This window comes from Stegodyphus dumicola, chromosome 8 (assembly GCF_044657685.1).
Source record: "Stegodyphus dumicola isolate Sdum_Otavi_A_Nest chromosome 8, ASM4465768v1".
Classification (NCBI taxonomy): Eukaryota; Metazoa; Arthropoda; class Arachnida; order Araneae; family Eresidae; genus Stegodyphus; species Stegodyphus dumicola.
This window is the reverse complement of record NC_140775.1, coordinates 148,036,141-148,055,484: the sequence shown is the minus strand read 5'-3', so window position 1 is coordinate 148,055,484 and position 19,344 is coordinate 148,036,141. Positions and strand designations below refer to the sequence as shown.

General features: G+C 31.7%; 1 protein-coding gene across 5 annotated transcripts in view; it reads right to left on the bottom strand.

Moving 5' to 3' along the window:
• Positions 1 to 19,344, bottom strand: part of LOC118197454 (uncharacterized) — a 157,464-nt gene that overhangs the window by 45,477 nt on the left and 92,643 nt on the right. For all 5 annotated transcript variants that reach the window (XM_085822553.1, XM_085822557.1, XM_085822556.1 and 2 more), the window contains 2 exons: positions 17,650 to 17,781; positions 10,237 to 10,365 (listed from right to left, as the gene is read on the bottom strand). In XM_085822553.1, coding sequence (XP_085678679.1) covers positions 10,237 to 10,365; positions 17,650 to 17,781 — 261 coding nt within the window. The remainder of the gene's footprint in view (positions 1 to 10,236; positions 10,366 to 17,649; positions 17,782 to 19,344) is intronic.

Here is a 19,344-nt window from a genome sequence, read left to right as displayed (position 1 = left end):
TACTTGATTCAGGAAGTTCTGTATCATTGTTATCAAAAGCTGTGTTTGATACAATAAGATTGGATACTAAAGTTAGATTTTTATGCAGACATGTTCAAATTAAAACTATCAATTCCAATTTACATTTTTCAGCCTGTGCAGAAATATCATTTAAGATAAACAAGCAGCATTTTAAACACGCCTTTTATGTATCTGATGCTTTTCAACAAAATTTTCATGGAATTTTAGGTTATGACTTTTTATCCAAACATAATGTCTTAATATGTGCTAAAAGTGCAGTTGCAAAATTTAATTATTTTGATGTACCTCTAATTAATATGACTAACGTAAAAAATTATAATTGTAATCCTGTACCTTCAGAATGTTATGCAATTTTGAAACACAAAATTATGTTAGATCCTGGAGAATCGACAATTGCGCACTTAAGAGTCAATAGTCCTCATGCTAACAATCAACCTGTCCTTTTTCAACCAACTGTAAGTAAACACGATATTGAATTGCATCCTGCGATCCACACTCTAAACAACAATTCCTTCATTACTGTCATCAAAAATATTGGTTCGAACAATGTTCATATAAACAAAAATCAGAAGCTAGGTCAAGTCACATCTGATATTGAATTTGCTGAGACCATACCTGATTCTGTAAATTCGGATACTCCTCAAAATGAGTATTGCAATCTTATAACTCCATCAAAAGAGGTTTTAGAAATAATGAAACAAGAATTGTTACCAACTGACTTTGATCTTAACCATCTTTCTCCTGAACAAAGGCAGTGTTTATTGGATGTGTTAATCTCTAATTATGCAGCTTTTTCCAAATCTTTAAAATCACTTGGCTGCACTGATAGTAACCCCACAAATTTGTTTTAGGTCTTTGAATCCCATTAGGACCCTCCCTTTTGAAATTCCTTATTCATTGCAATCCCAAGTTAAAGAAGATCTTCAGGAATTGCAGGAAGCTAATTTAATTCATCGAAATGTTGCTGAATGAGCTTGTCCCATGCTGTTAGTAAAAAAGAAGCCAGATCCCAAATACCCTAATAATCCACCCAAATACCGCATGGCTCTTGATTTAAGATTGCTTAATTCTATTATTGAACATTCAACATATCCTCTTCCAAAGATTTCAACGCTTATAAACACAACATCTCCACTTACAAGTACTATTCAGTACTTAAAAAATGCTTATTGGAAAATTAAACGTCCCGATCACTTGCAGGATGTGTTAACATTTACTACACCTTTTGGATCCTTTGCTAATAGAAGGCTAGTTTTTGGCTTAAAGACTGCCGCCAGTACTTTTCAAGCTTTAGTGGATACATTTATTGATGAACTAAAAATGGACGGCATCGTAGGTGTGCATGCATATCAGGATGATATTGTAATAGGCGCTTCTGACTTTGATGATATGATGACTAAGTTGACTGCAGTATTGAAAATTTTATCCAAGTATAACATAACACTGTCTCCTACAAAATGTGTCTTTTTCAAAACAGCTATAGATTATTTAGGATTTCACATCTCTCATAACTTAATTAAACCCATTTCAACTAATATTACTAAGATCACTAACTTTCAACCACCTAAGACTGTCCGCCAGGTCAGAAAATTTCTAGACCTTTGTGGTTTCTATAGGCATCTCACACCAAATTATGCCGAACTTACTGATATTTTGACACAATTGACTAGTAAGAAGAATAAATTTAAATGGACTGATGCGCATAGCGTTGCATTTGAGAAACTTCAGCATATATTCTTTTCTGAACCTTTTGTTATCTTACCACAATGGGACAAGGAATTTATACTGAATACTGATGCCAGTGGTCATGCTATTTCGGGAGTTCTTCTACAGGAACACAACAATAAATTGCATCCTGTGTCATATTATAGTCGAACATTGTCACCATCTGAAAGAAAATACCTAGCTATAAAATTGGAACTTTATGCCATTTATCGGTCTGTTACTGCTTTCAAATCATATTTATATAATCGAAAGTTTACAATTTTGACTGATAGTAAACCTCTGTTGCATTATCAAAAATCTACGTTACCTGCTGACAACACGACTAGGTGGCTTATGAAGTTAAGTGAATATACTTTTGAATTTAAGCATATTCCTGAAAAATTAAATTCTCTAGCTGATTACATGTCACGTATGCAAGATCCTGATCATAATCAGCCAGCGTTGGCTGAAAACTCTGAAGATAACTCAGTTATTCTTCCGTTTGTTGAAACAAATCTTGAACGACCCCAAGTGAATGCCCTGGTTTCTTCTGGAGATCCTGCTCATGAAATTTCTGAGTCAACGTTTCTTGCTGAGCAAAGTTCGGATCCTTTTACTTCAGAAATTATCACAATTTTGAAAAATCCTTCCTTGCTTAAAGCTGCAAAGGTACATAATTTCTTCATTAATGAGTCAAGCAAGCTTCTTATGTTTATTTCAAACAAACAAAATAATGCTGAGTTAATTGTTGTTCCACAAGCATTGAAATCTAAAGTGTTAGAAATTTCCCATATATCCCACCTTGGGGTGCAAAAGACTTATGAGATTTTATTGAAACATTACTTTTGGAAGGGCATGTATAATGACACAAAGAACTTTGTCCTCTCCTGTCATTTATGCAACAAATATAAGTCGTTCATTCCTAAACAAGCACAATATAAAGCTATCAGAATACCTAAGTACCCAAATGACTTTATTTCCATGTATATTGTCGGTCCTATAAGGAATTGTGGCCATGTTCTTACTGTTTTAGATCATTTTTCTAAGGATCTTGCTTTATATCCACTTAAAAATCTCACTGCTGAAACTATTACAGGGCATTTATTACAATATATATCTGTACATGGATGACCGGAAATGATCTTGACTGATTTGGGCACACAATTCACTTCATTAGTGTTTGAATCAATTACAAAATCATTAGGTATTAAATTATCTCACTGTACTCCTCAGAGACCGGAATGCAATGCACAAAGTGAACGAGTTAATACTTCAATCAAAACTTCTTTACTTACCCTTCATGAAAAAGGTGTTTCATTTCAAAATGCATTGTTAATCCATCAGAATATTTACAAAGGTACTATTCATCCTTCAACAGGCTATTCTCCTAATATTTTGCATTTTGGAAGAAACTTATCTTTAATTTTTGATACATTTCATCCTGATCCAAGGCCAGCTCAATTGGATAAATCCCATTATTTGTGTGATCTTCTAACACAGCTGAAATTAACTTATGAACATACCTATGAGATGCTTGAGCGAAAACAAGTAGAACAAAATACTCGTCAACTGAAAAATGCCAAATTAAGATCATTCAGTATTGATGACGTAGTGTATCTGAAATCTAAGGATACATTTAAACCCAGATTTTCTGGACCATTTTGTATTGTTTCAAAATCAAGTGATGTAAACTACACTATTCGAGCACTTGACAATGAGTTTGCTCAACCATTCAAAATTCACATCAATCGCCTTCGTTTAGCTCCTAAACGATTCTCTCACTTAGTTCAAAATCCACCTCCTGCTCCTCAAGTTACACATCAGTATAATCTAAGAAAAAGACAGCACGTTTAAATTTTCTTCTCGTCTTAACATAGTAGTGTATTGGAGAATGTTGATATATATGAAAAGTTATGCATTGTTAAGTAGTGTGTTTATATCTAATTGTACCAAATTTATTCTGTTGCGCCTCTTATGTTGAATTCTTATGATTGTGCAGGCATAATCATTAGAGTTTAAGGCTTGATCACCCTTAAATATCAATTATAGATTCAACAACATTGTGCAAATATCAATTATAGATTCAACAACATTGTGCCAAGGTTTAGAGTTTAAGGTTTGATCACCCTTAAATATCAATTATAGATTCAACAACATTGTGCAAATATCAATTATAGATTCAACAACATTGTGCCAAGGTGTTTTATTTTTCAAAATCTCTCTGTATGATGTGATTATAGTTGTCTTAATATTTTGTCATCATAAATGCTATTTATTAAGTGTAACTAGGAGTATGTAAAAATTGCAATTTTGCTTTATCATAAAGAATGTTTTCTTATTTTATTGTAACGGTTCTCTAATCTTTAGTCACCATGAGATTTTATACGCCCTTCTTTTATCTTGAAACTGTATGTGCTATACTACATATTTATAGCATGAAACATGTTTTGCATGAAAAGTTGGTATGTGAATTTTGTTTGTTGTATAGCATGAGAAGTATTGTATGTCATGATATATTTAATTTGGTCCAATGGTTCGATGCATATTAACTTTATTCTAAGGGTTTGTGCTGCTCCCTTTTAGGTGCTAATTCAGAATGTTGGTAATATCTAGCAGCATTGCAGTAGCATGAAATAATACATGTTAAACTATATTACATGGTGCTACTAAATTACTAAAGCATGATATTCTATTACTGTGCCTTTGAGAACTCACTGTTAATGCATTTACCACCACAACTGTCTTATGTCTTGCAAGTTAACTTTGCTTACACGATATTTCTGTGTTTGTGTATCCATATATCCTCTTAAATGCTGAATTCTGTGCAAATAGAACAGAATGTAGGTTATGAACTATATGAACAATGTTCAAATTGTTTGACATCTCGACTACTTTTGTGGACTGTGTACTTATTTAACACACACTTATTATGTGCCTAGTTCTTCAATATTTTGGACAAATTATGTGAATGTGCAATAATTATATCACTTATTACTGAGTACACGTGTTAGAGACTGTGCCTGAATACTCAGTACAGTAATTATGTTAAATTTATAGACTTTTTGATATTATGGACTCTAATATTTTTCATGGACTTTTAAAATGAATGCTTCCATTACTGTGTATGATGCACAGAAGACTATCAATTGAATTTTAATCATCTGTGCCAACAGTATAAAATTGGATTCTTTGCACAATTATCCATATACTTTGGTGTTAAACGATAGTAATTTAACCAAGTGATCTCCATCTTTTAATATGTTAGAAATTGTATGTTTATTTATAGCGCATCTGATTATGTTATTTGTCTGGCATTTGTACACTAAGTACTTTTATTTATTATGTAAATAGGAATTTGTGTGTAATATATGTATTTTCAACCAGCAATTTCACATGAATTGGCATGAGTTGATATGAGGCTCCCTCTTAACACTAGGAATGTTCTTCGTGCACATAGGAATTTTTTTTTTTTTACCCTTTTTTAATTTTTTTTTTTCCGAAGCAGGGGTGGATATGTGACGAGGTCACATTGAATTAATTATTTACTACGTTATGGCAATATTTAGATATTTGCATCAGATTCCTTTGGTGACAGTTTCATTTTTTCGCCAACTTGTGTTGTAAGGTGAGGAACAGATTTCATCAGACAACTGTTGTAAGAGGAGGAAAGTATTGCATCAAACAATTGTTGTAAGCGGAGGAAAGTATTGCGTCAGACAACTAGCGTCTTCACTTCTGTTTGCCTGGGTAGCTGAAGGTATTTTGCAATTGGTTGCCTTCTGACGCTGGATCTTTTTTTCATTGGCGGCAAAACTTAACTGTGGAACTTCATAAAAGATGTTCCCCCCCCCCACAAGGAGGGAGGAGAAGGAGGAGATTGTGAAGGTGCGAGATGGAGATGCTGCATAGAGAAAGACAATAAGAGTGGAGTAAAATGCAAACTTTTGGGAGTTTATCGTGCAAGCTTTCTTTGGTCTCCCAGTGTGCATGAAGGAAGCGAGTTTCTTTCTCTTTGATGTTGTAGCTGCAAAATTTAAGCTAATCTCTTTTTTTTTCCCGGGCTTGGCATTTTCGCCCGGCATCCCGATGAAGAGTACCTGCATGTGTTTGAGCTGAAATACACCAAGTCTTCGAAGGTCTGTGTGGAAGAATTGATCTATCCTTTCTTTGTTCTGAGTGAGGAGGCCTCATATCGTCATGTGACATACCGGATTAAAAAAAAAGGAATATCTCTTCAGTATTGTTAGTATCCAATAAAGCAAGAATTAAATCTGTTTTCACGTGTTTGTCACTCTCTCGTCACGGCGAGCTATAGACCTGGATCTTGTCCTGGGGTAAGTTGCCACTATAATCCTGTTTATCATAACATGTGACATATACATTTGCCACCACAACCAACGAAATAACCAATCATTACCACAGATAGTTAGAGGATGTTATTGATGACACATATGAAATCCAAGAATCCCTCTGGCCTTGCCTTCTTACTTTTCATGCACTTGCTTTGGCTCTTTTAAATACTATAAGGTTTTGCAAAGTAGGGTATCTGCAAAAAATTCCCCATGCTTTTTTCTGCTTTTTCACTGCTTCATGGCAGTCATGATTCAACCATGGTTTTGAATACTTTAGCATTTTTCCTGATGTTTAAGGGATGAAGCATAGCTGCCTGAATAATAGTATTAGTAATTCTTCAACTGTGTCGTCGATATGCACATCTTCTACCATGTTCTCTGTGAGCTCTGCAGTGGAAGAGAGGAGTTCCCAGTCTGCCCTATCAAGTATGAACTGATGAATTTCGATATGGGGTTTGCTTTTCTTTGTGCAAGAGATAAAAAAATGGGATAACGATCGATGTTGTAAATATCATTTCCCACACTAGAAGTGTAAAATGGCAAAAGAGATGGTGAACAGATGGCAAGGTCAAGAGTGTGGAATCAAAATTGTAATGATCAGGGTCACTTCTTTCCCTACATATGCACAAATCCTGGTGCATCTGAAAGCAAGGAATTCTGAAGTTACAATAATAACAAAATACTTTGTATTATATAATACTAGCAGCTACGCGGCCAGCTTTCGTCTGGTTTTTAAATGTACCGGATAAAAGTCTGAAAGGAACACCAAATGCTAAATTTCAAAAAAATTAATAAAAATTAAAAAATAAATAAAATTTTTTTTTAAATTATTACATATAACAAAATTACAATGAAGTAAGTAATGTCCCTTAATGCAAATATTAATTATCCTAATAAATAAATTAACCAACTTTCCGTTGCCTTCTCTCAACAAATGCCCAGCATCCAAGAGGAACATTAAATTTAAAAACTGCACATAATTATTGCCTTCATTTTTCCAAGTGGCAACAGCGCTGACTTTCAACAGTCAGCAGTCCAGTATACAATTGAATGAAAAACTGTTGCCAAAACCACATTTCTAAAAGAATGAAACTATTCAAAATGATGTGATAAACTCAAAAAGATAAAATTTAAAAAATCTTATTCGAAAAATCTTATTTGTGCACTGGCTCTTGTCTAAATGCACCTACATATACCAAATTTCATAGGGTTCCTTGCTCCTGGGTTATTAGCTCACGTGCAACCCAGTTAAAAGACACATAGTATCTTTCTTTTATTATATGCAGAGGTTACATACACTTGCAAGGGATGACATAACAAAAAAAAATCAAAGGAAAAAAAGAAAATCTGAAAACTTTCAGATTTTATATTACGCCCAAAGGTGCACTTTTTTAATGTTTTGTGTGTTACCTTTATTTACTAAATATCATGTTCTTTGCACTTAAACCATAAAATTAAATTCAACAGCAATATTGCAAAATAATTTTAAAATGAGCATATCTTTAGAACTTCCGATACACAATTTTGCGCACTGGAGATAATTTTTTTTTCCCCCCATAAAATGCTGCCATTGCTCGGTTTGAAATCATTGAGTTTCTTAATCAAAAACTCATAAATGCTTTATAATATATGAAATAGATAATAAAACAAATTCCAAACTTGAGCTTCCAAATGCCTGTATTTAGGTTGAGACGTACATTATTCAAAATTTGACAGCTCTAGCTATCGTTGTTTTATTGCAGAGCTTCTTAAACTGTAAGCTGCTACCTGTAGCAATGGTTCGCCAAACAGTTTTGATATTTCTTTAACTTATTTTAATAATTTTACAATTACCAACTATTTTTACAAAATAGATAAAAATAAGACAATACAGACAAAGAAAAAAATGAAAACGTTTCGACATATTCTTTTTATAATATAAACGTTCATTTTCCTTGCTTTGCACGTGACGCTATCATTTCAGCTGTTACTTATTTAAAATTTTAACATTGTTCTATGTCTTAAAATTAGAAATTAAAGTTAACAACCTAAAACTGCAATAGTATATTACAGTACAAGTGAAAAAATTGACCATCTCGCTCACGCTTGTGTCGAATTTGTGCAATACTTATAGGGTCCCACAAAATTTTTGTAAATATGATGGGGTCCTGGGGGTCCCAAAAAAATCTCAGTGATAAAAAGGAGTAGCGACTGTAAAAAGTTTAAGAAATCCTGTTTTATTTCAATGCGAGAAACATGCATATAATTATGCAGATTCTTCATTTTTTAATTTCTTTAAATACAATACAGGACGATAATATTTGGGGGTAAGAATTTGAAAATTGATTCAGACTTTTAAAGTTTTCAACGCGAAATGCCAAAATGAAATCAATAGCTCTTCTGGGTTAATGCCCTTTGAGCTAAAAAAAGTATTGTAGGAAGAGCAATAATCACTAATCTGACACTGATCCATGAATGCATATTTTTACTTGTGGTGAGGATAGCCAAGAAGTACAATACTGGGATACTCTATTTCACAAAACCACCACCCTTCCTGCTTGGCACATGGTTTTGTAATTTTTAAATCACTCATTTTATTAATTAAATAAATAGCAGCTAAGGTAAACCAAGAACAACTGAAATCAACAGATTATGGACACACAATTTAATTAAAATTTCCACCATGCATTTCTAAATCATGTATTTAATTCATAAATTTTATGTACATAAGAGTTTTTATAATTCTAACCTCTACTTAATTTTAAAACAAGCACTTTATTTCATCATACACACATTTACATAATTTTGAAGTACCTTACCATATTTATTTGCAGGACCAATATTTCAGTTTTGATTCACATTACTGCATTTCTAATATTTCTGTAACCTTCTAGCATGCATGCTTGGCAATTTTACATGACCACACACCTGTTGCATTTTTTACAACATCCCTTATTTTACAGTTTTGGGCACGAAAAACGACAGAAATGAGTGAATATTGATAATAAATTTGATAAGAAATAAAATATTAATCTTATTATTGCAAAATACAAATGATATCACATTCAAATATAAGTAAATTATTTTTAAGTTTTTATGTTAGTGAGATAGAAATGCAATGATGTAGTTCATTATAGAAACTTTTAAATTTATTATTTAAAATTATATTTTAAAATCGAAGTTAATTTTAATATTCATCGAAGACAAGTATAGACAATAAAAAAGGAAAACACCTTGGTAGGAAAAAAAGTAAGTTTAGCATTACTTACTTCTGCAAGGAAATTTACTTCTTACTGGTTACAAAAATGCACTTTAAACTAACTTTAATGTTTTTATTTATTTCTAAAAATATAAATAAAAGAAAATAAGAATTGGAAATCGCTATTGTTCTCCCATCCAAAGGTTTCTTTGTCTTCCTTTTCTTCCTCAGATAATTCTTGAAGAATCCGAACTAAATCAGCTGGTTGCATATATTTTTTCACCATGAAAACCGATATAAAATTTACAGAGCTAAATGTATTCAAATTAAAATAATACGCGGCAATTAATAACATAAAAGTATAAAATATTTGAGAAAAAAATATTTTCCGAATTTTAAAACACCATCAGGCGTGTGTCGTAACTTTTATGAAAAAGCTGCCACATAGCACAAAAGCCCAGTTAAAAAAAAAAGTCAAATGACTTCCTGTTGGCACATTCCATGATGTGGGGAAGGGTAGAAAAGAGGAATAGAAACGACCTTCAGACGTCTCAGCTTTGATATGCGAAAAATGTGCATTCAAAACTGAATTTGTCGTAAATTTTGCGAATACGTGCATGCTGGAAGGTTAAAGAAAATACATTTATCTTGAAAATGGATATAAGAAAAAATTTTAAGATGATAAAACATATCCTGACAGGTATATTTCATTTATGAAATTCACAGACTAGTTATTACCTTGGCATATCTTCATTAATCTGAATGACATGCCAAATTTGTTGGCATCTGCTATTCAAGAACATAAGGAAAACACTGATTAAATATTATATAATTCACAGCAAATAATTAAGATGATAAATAGCAGCCTAGATGAAAAATTAATATTTTTTTAATATACATATGCTAAGTTACAACCATATGACTGCACAAATTTTAGTTAACACTCAAATAGTATAGAAAAAATATTTCAAGTGATTTTACCTTCACTCTTCACACACATCTGAAGTAAATAATTACTGGCACATTTGAGTTCCTCATCAGAAATAAGGAGGTTTTTCTTCAATAGCTTATCAAAATGTTCAATTTCTAACAAATATGATTTGTTCTCACCTATTAAAATCAAAAAGGCATTAAGTACAATATTTTAGGAAATGAATAAGGTAATGCACATATGCATACACAAATAAAAAGGAGGATGAAGAGAGGGAAAAAAAAAAGCATCATTATCTTATTCAAGTATGCTAAACTAAGAATTACATTTCCGGTAAGAGGATTCCTTTCAATGAATGAATTTTGAAACATAGCTTTTATTAATTCAGATAAAGAAAAGATTCTAAAGGTGATTCTGGGCATCTGTTTAAACATACTTTTGAAATTTTGCAGTTCTCATAATTACTCCTTTGTAGTTATGACACAAATGTACATCAAATACTTCTTAAAAATTCAAATTTTATGCACATATAAGTTCATTTACGATTCTCTTAGATTTATTCATAATAGAAACCAGAAAAGAACTTAAAATAGCCATATAACCAATCCAGCAAGCCAGTAATAATTACTTATGATTATTTTTACACTGATGGCAAAAAATCAAAGGAACAATACAAATCTCATGTAACGTGAAAGATTTTGTGTAAGAACATGGTATTTGAACTAGATCTTTATTATGTTGTGCTTGACATATCTTCAAAAAGCTCATTTCTGCAAAAACTTAAGAACATAGAAAATGTGAATAAAGTGGGTTAGAGTAAGGTCAGTGTTTCAACTGTTTAGAGATGCATAGAAAAAATTTAATTATGTAAGTTATGACATTTTATGTTAATTAACCAATTATGATTTAAACCTTTAATGTAACTTCTCCTTTTCGTAGTCCTCATCAGGATATAAATTAAGTTGTACAGCTTCTGTATGCGCCAAAGTTTGCTACCATTACACCACAAAGGCATGCAGAAAGGATGGACCTTATATACTGCCCCTTTTAAAGGGCGAACGGGGATTAAGTGACCGAATCTCCAAATCCTGGTGGTGAAGAATCATCATTCACCACCTTTTAGTTCAGGTGCCACTGTAGAATCATTAGGTTATTTTGAAGAAGGAGTGCATGAAAAATTAGCAATGCCCTCTCCGGTACTTGAACCTGGACCTCTCAAATACATACCAAGTGTCCTACTATTACATCATGAAGGCATGCAGAAAGGATGGGGAAAATACCTTGTAAATTAATTGGTATATATCTAAGAAAAGATTCACATATTTTTACATGAAATTTGACTAAAAACATAATTATTATTATCGTTATCTTTAGTTGCAAAAATTCAATTTTGTGAAAACAAATTATAATAAAAGTAAACATTAAAAATAAATTTTTTTCACTGATTGGGAATTAAAACATTTTCAATCAGAACTCTATATATTAAAACAAAATTATGCATGTTCATGCTACCTGTGAATAAAATTAGAGTTTTCAGGCTTAAGTACGTTAAAGTTAGTCTTTTCATAATTTCCTTTGTACAAGAGACATTTATTAACCCTCTAGCAGCAAGCATAAAATTCATTAAAAAAAAATCCTACCATTGTGCGAAACTGATCGCAGTTTAAATCTAAATGCTGATACAATAAGAATGCCCCCAAAATATTAACCTGTATATTAACGATAAAAGGTAAACGCATTATTCATGGATCCTGTGCTTGAAGAGTAGGCCCAACTATTTTTGTTTGAATGAAGAATCCAAAATGACTTAGTTTTCTGGGTAGTTTCCCTTCACTCCAATGCAAACAGCCATTTGATTATTTAGGAGTTGAATAGCAGCAGAGAAATAAAATGCTTTATGTAAGCCCTGAAACATCCCTGAATAGCAGAGTGCAAAAATTCAGCTCTGTTAGACAGTGCATTGTTATTTAAATTCAATATGTCTTGGCTAACTTTCTCACAGCATTTTCCATTTATGGTCCATTAAAGTTTTGTCAGTGAACCGGCATGATTAAACATCTGTTACCAGAATATTACATAGCAAATAATGAATGAAAAATGGCCCCTCTTCCTTTGCAAAAGTAATGACCCAAATCTTCTCTCGAGTTTGCAAGACTGGAGTGATCCGTTGTGTTGCCATAATATACTCTTGCTTCTCTTTTGGATTACAGTAGAGGATTTGTCTCTCATATGCTATCATCAGCTGTGAAGAAAAGATTATCTTGAAGGCATCTCATACGCTGTCTTTAGCTGTGAAAAAAAGATTATCTTAATCGGTCTTTATTGTATAGAACAGCTCTGAGAACATTCAACTTGCTTCTTCTTTATATCTAGCATCAGGATTTGAGATATCTATTTGGGCATATCCTTAACATACCCAGCTTCTTATGCAACATATTTTTTCTCCTTTGATCCAACATTAACGGATATTTCAATTGGATATTGAGAAACTGTTACATGTCAATTTCCTATCATATATTTCTTAACATCCACACATATTTCTTTTGTGGTTATACTCCCAGGTCCAAATTAAGACCTTAAGAGGCCCTAAACACTTTGTGCCCACATATATTTACAACATAATACTTGTTTCTTCTCCATTTCTTTCCTCTCAGTCTTAGTTTAGTTGCACCACAAATTCCATGCTATAATAAAAAAATTTTATGGTGCCCCTGCCTTTAATCCTTAAGCAGCTTCTTGTGGTCTTTGCTTTCCCTGATGCCTTAAGGATGTATTTAATTTGCTTAATGGTTAATCCAGCTCTGGATCTCCCCACAGTGGTACTTCTAGGATAGCTTTCGAATGACGTTCTCCAGGGGCTAAACACAACAACCCTCTTTTTCACACAGGTATAAGATTCAATGGTGACTGTAACCATACATTCATGAAGTTATTCACTAAACCCAGTGATCAAGAACTCGACCAAATTAATTTTGATGTTTTCAACATTCAGATACATTGCTGATTAACAAATTTTTACAGTTCTACGAAAACAATACTAGTAGCACTTACATTTCATTTGATGTAATTCTTTATGTTTCATCATTCTACAAATATTGCATCATAGTTAGGTTTTAAAACTTACTGAAAGTCTTCCATACAATGATTCCACTAACAGCCTTCTGTGAAATAAGAGACAACTGGTGCAAACATGAATGCAGGAGATAATAAAATTTTCTACTAACCAACTATCCTCACATCTATGTGGCCATTTTCATGCTGAACCATTTGTATTCACTTTTATTACATCCCAAGGTTCATGCATCAGTCTCACTTTTGAAATGTACTGATGGAAACTAAGTTATTCTTAAGTTTTTCTCAGCTATACATGTCTCATGCCATTATATGTATCTTACCTATCTTATTGTTTTATTCTATTTTACTCTTCCACATACTGGCTAAAAACGAAATTTTCTTATTGCCAAATAAATAGTGATGCTAATAATTCAATTTTAGCCTTTTTAAAATAAATAAAACTAACTGACAAAGACATCTTTACAGCTACAAAAGTCTTCATTCATGGCCCCATTCAGACGAGGGCGTAAGGGGCATAAGTGGTTAAAGCCGAGCTCCGTTGCCAAGGCAAACAGTCTCTGCTACGTCACAGAATCTGGTTTAGAGCTTGTGGCATAGGGGTCAAAGTTTTTAACTTTACAGCGAGTTTGGGATAAGCGTTGACCAATCAGAGCGAAGCTAAAACAAAGCCGCTTTCTTTAGACGATTTTGCTGTCACATCGAAGGCGACGTTTTTTTTAATATGGAACACATCGTATCCGAAAGAAACAATGAGTTGTAATCGTATCCGAACGAAATAAAGAGTTGATCTCGCAAGAAATCTACGATGATGACATGCATTTTTTAATGAGTTTTTTCAATTTATATTGAAAAATATGGATGAAACTCGTAAAGCGACAGTTAAGCTCAGGATTATGCACGCTGTGTATGATCCTGTAGATGATTGATCCCATCCAATATTTTTCATTTTATTGTGAAAATTCTTTAAAAAATGCATGATTGCAAAAATTTTATTTTTTCTGTGTAAATTATTATTATTACTTTCTTTCTGTATTACTGTAATTTTTTTTTTCCTGTTTAATTATTTTTGTATTTAAGAATAATTTTTTTGAAAAAGCTGGAAATATTGTATTGCTATTTGCTTCAAATGCTGATTTTCTTTCCAAACAAACTTCATGAATTAATTTTACTAAAACATCAAATTAATATCAAGAATCTGCTTTTTTTTTTTTTTTTTTTTTTTTTTTTTTTACAGTAAAAATATTACTTTAAAGAAAAAATTATTTTCACTTATTTAAAAATAGTCACAATTGTCAATTCAATGGTGTAAGCTTTCTATAAGTAATAAAAGATTAATCTTTTGAGAAAATGCTCTTATGAATTCCAAGAAGGAAAAAATATAGTGAAATATCCTTAAAACAGTCAAGAGTCTAGATAGTTTTATCTCTTGTTGAAGTTCTGTTCTGTTTTTTAATTACGTTCTCCATGAAAGGAATTTACTTTTAATGAAACTGAATAGAACACATAATTCGTAACATGGACTATAATTTAATGAATAGTATTTATTATTATTATCCACTCTTTATTACTATCATTTGAATGGAATTTTGATCATTAAATTCATGCTATTTCTCAGGTAGAAATTCCTGGATAAGGTATGAATGTTTATAATTTCGATGTATTTGAAGACTTGCATACCTAAAATTTGTCAATGTGAAATTACTTTTGAGATTTGGTCATAAATAGAAATGACAGCATATGTTGAAATTAAATTCAGGGGTGCAGCTTATACATGCAAATTATTAGAAATAGGTGCATACAAATAGCTGGCAACACAGCAAAATGTATTTAATGATTGAGCATAAAATACATTGTTGGGTGAATGTTTCCTAGTATTGTACTAGTTGTGGTTGCTGGTCATTGTGACCAGTTGTGGGATACTAGTACTAGTGATAATTGATACTGGTAGTGCAGCAAACTACTATAGTGATCGACAGGGACAGTGAATGAGTGCTAAGCAGACATGTTTCACTGTCATAGAAACATGTTCCTTTTGATTGAAAACTGAAATAATAATAATAATAATGTATGGTAAGTACTGTTTTTAGCTTAACTGCTTTCACACCTGCAAAATGGAAAAATATTATATACAGGCTATCTGTTAATTATCCTCAAGATTTTTTTTTAATTAGGCATATTTAGAATATCGTATTTCTCCTAAGAGAAATTATATATAAAAATTGAAAAAGGTTTTATATATATAAATATGCATGTTCATGTTTATAATATAGAGAGTACTACAGTATATTCCACACTGCTTTGCACAGATATATACATATGTGCCAACCAAGTATTGGTCTTTCAAAAAAATATATCTCGACCATTTCGTTCTTTTTCATTTTTTACCTTCTTCCGTTGCCTCTTGGCTAATGAGAAGAGCAGATAAAAGATCATTCTGTTGAGCCAGTAAAACTTTGTGGAGAGCTAAAAAAGCCATGACACAATGAAAAAAATGAGCAGAGAGAATACTCAATCGAGCGGGAGAACAGCACGGGAAAGTTGTAGACATTCCACTCATGCGCAAATTTAGCTTTTCTCATTGGCTACGGCTTACACATCATTCTCGCAGGTGTGAACGGGTCTCCCGTATTTTATGCCCTTATGACTATGCCTCTATGCTCTTTATGCCCACGTCTGAACGCACCTTAATACAACAGTTTAGATTGCATCATGGATAATATAAAACATACAAAATTTCTCAATGCAACATATTAAATCATACAAAATATATATTCATGGTATTTATTAGCAAAAATGATATCTAACTTGAAAAATACTTTTGGCAATATCTAAAATTTAAAAATCATCATAATTAAATCATAATAAATTATCAATACCTAAATTTAAAATTATAATTCCCTACTTGAAGAAATTTTAATTACAACATGCTCTTACTAATTATTATTTAATTAATAATTTTAATTAAGAAACATTTCTAATTTACTTTTAGTTAATATAAATATCAGTATGAAACATCAGATAAAAAAAAAAGATAATGACGTATAAGATGATCTGACACATTATCACAACTATCTTAGTCGTCATAATTCCAGAATGCTCTAAACTCTGGCAGCTATTGTATTGTACATAAACATTCTTCAGGCAACCACGTTCATAACAATTTTTTATTCAAGCAAAGTCACCATTGCTTGAATGGCGACTTTGCTTGAATGAATCAGTCAAGTCACCATTTTCATATGAATTCTTTTTGCTGTATTCCAGGATCAAATGGCTTTTATAAACAGATCATAATTTTTGTTTTCAACTCAGTTTTAAAATATCACCAGTGGAACTGGCCAGCAATGGAAAAAACTACATTAAAATTTCTTCAGGGATACAGTATATTGATGGAAAATTGCTAAAAAGAACAATGGTTGGTTTATGTTGAGAATGAGAATTCAAAGTCGGAATCATGGGTTCGCATCTACATGAAGCAGGGTGTTTGCATTGTCCTGAAAGGCAAAAGTCATTTCAATTTTCCCGAAGACACTTTATTGAAGCACAAAACACATACACAAAAATAACAACGAAAATGTTTGTTTCAAAACTCGGCACAAAAGGCACACACTCTCATAGCCACATCGATTGATCTAATTCCTATACATTCCAAAAGCTGATGTTATTACCACAACTTCAGTTCACTTCAATTCGCAATATTTTATGTGATTATGGCAAAGCCCCAAGCGCTATCTGCCTCCATGAAATACTTTCTAAGGAAAACTGGCTCATATGCACGCTACATATGGGGAAAACTACGAAAATGCCCATGTAGTCAGCCCGTTCACAGGATTCGAACCTCAAACCGAACTACCAGTGTTCCAAGACTTTACTGCTGGGTCGCTGGTGGGCCTAAACAGAAAGAACAATGAAGAGATGATTTAGGTAAATAACTGATTTGCAATGCCGAGTCTATACAATTCTCTGACATTTTTTTAAGAGAAAACAGATGCCTGTGTACAAGTGAACAGTATTACAAAATTAGAGAATAATTTCATAAAAAATGTCAAGTGTTTTACTTTTCTTGATGCTTCATCATATAATCCTCATTTAATTTTTGTAAATGTTTTTTTTTTTTTTTTTTTTTTTTTTTTTTAATGTTGATAAAGTTTGCAGATTTATGATAAATATCAATAGTTTGGGAATGCTTTTAAAAAAAATTCACAGAAATCACACACTTGCTCTCATCAAGTAAAATAATTTTATCATTTTTATCAATAAAAAAAATCACAAGATTGTGCCATGGTGATTGCATTAATAAGCTATGAAAAAATAAATGCTCTTCTGAATCAAATAAAGTTTGAAAATGCAAACATCTTAGCAAAAAAAAAGTGTATTTGATGAATACTTACAATAAGCATCAATACAATTCCCAAGAGCTAATATGATTCTAGTCTTTAATTGAGTACCAATTACCTCAAGAGATAACAATTTTGCCAGTAAATTCAATGCTCCAAGCTTTCCAAATATGACAGCATTCTTTTCTATAAAAAATAATAAAATATAATAAGTTCGTTTTAAAGAATTTTAATTTTAATTAATTTTTCATAATTATTAAAGAATTCAATAATTACGAAAATTAAATGAATTAATAATTACAAATTTTTTTTTAAATTCTAACAAATAATTGTTAGAATTTTTTAGAAAAGTTTTATATTAAAACAAATTAAATCTAAGCAGGTAAAGTATAGCTATGCTCTGAAAAATTTTACACAGGCATTTTGAAAGCCTCATGTGATAGCATTCTTTGGTTCACATCTTTTAATGTTCACATCTTTAATGTTAATTAAATATAAAATTTTGCTTCCCATCAAAAGTACATCAGATGCCAAGACACATTTAATACATCAGGAATGGCAAAACTGTGGCTTGCTAGCCTCTTGAGACCCTTTGGTGTCTTAAATGTAACTTGCTTTCAAAAATAATAGTTTAATTTTCAAAATATAGTTGCTTTTTAAAAACAAAATCATACAATGACACATTTCTTTTTTATTAATTAATTCAACTTTTTAACTTATGTTTGTAATGATTTAATTGATTTTAAAACACCTGCTGCAAGCTTATTATCAGAATAACAAGCAAAATCGCAATAATTCGATTTTTGCCTATTACTATATTAGCTTAGATTACATGAATATTGCAAAGCATAAAATGACTATCTGCCTAAGGGATGGCATACTTTCCTATGACTTTCTGTAGGAAACTGTCTTGTATTCACATGGCAATTATTATTATGGTTATACTGCTTTTAGAAGCAGATAAAGGCCATCAGGAAAGCACAAAATATACAAATATGAAAGTAATCTAAAATGCAATGTGCAATTTTTTTAATTAATTTAATTAATTAAAATTTAATTAATTTTATTTAAGCTGTTTTTCGTTACACTTCTTCTGCTCAATACTCAATACTTTTGCTCTAAGCAATGCTCAATACTTTTTTTCTCTAGGGTTAATTTTATTTCAAGCTGTTTCTAGTTACACTCCTTCGTTGCAATCCCCTTGCTTCACAACAACAACCACGATCTAAAGTCTCGGAAGATTTACTATAGGGTCCTACTTTTATTCAAACCTTCAATGATTTTAACTGATGAAGAAATCTCTTTCAAGGAGGAAAATCATTTTCTGCGTAGGGGCTCTTTCTATCTGTGAAATAATTTAAAAACTGGGGTTTTATGATTGTGAGGTAAACTTTCCCATTTATAATTGGTTAGGAGACACATCATAACTTCCTCATGTGTGAGTGTCCTCCAAAATTAGTTTTTCATTCCTAACTAAATCAGGTTATTTCTATGCAATTTCCTTGATAGTTTTCTCAACCACTCATACTGCAGTTATATGTTTTCCACATGGAACTTTTATCTTTAATGATAATTCCTTAATGATGCTATGCGGAGATTACCATTTATTTCACCAATTTTTTATTAAATAAGAAATTAATTAAGTTTTGGGGATCATAAGAAGAATGGATTTCTCCACTGGATTGACAGAATTTTAATTCTGGCCAAAGTTTGTAAGTATGCTTGGTCAATTCACCACTGCCTATAGCC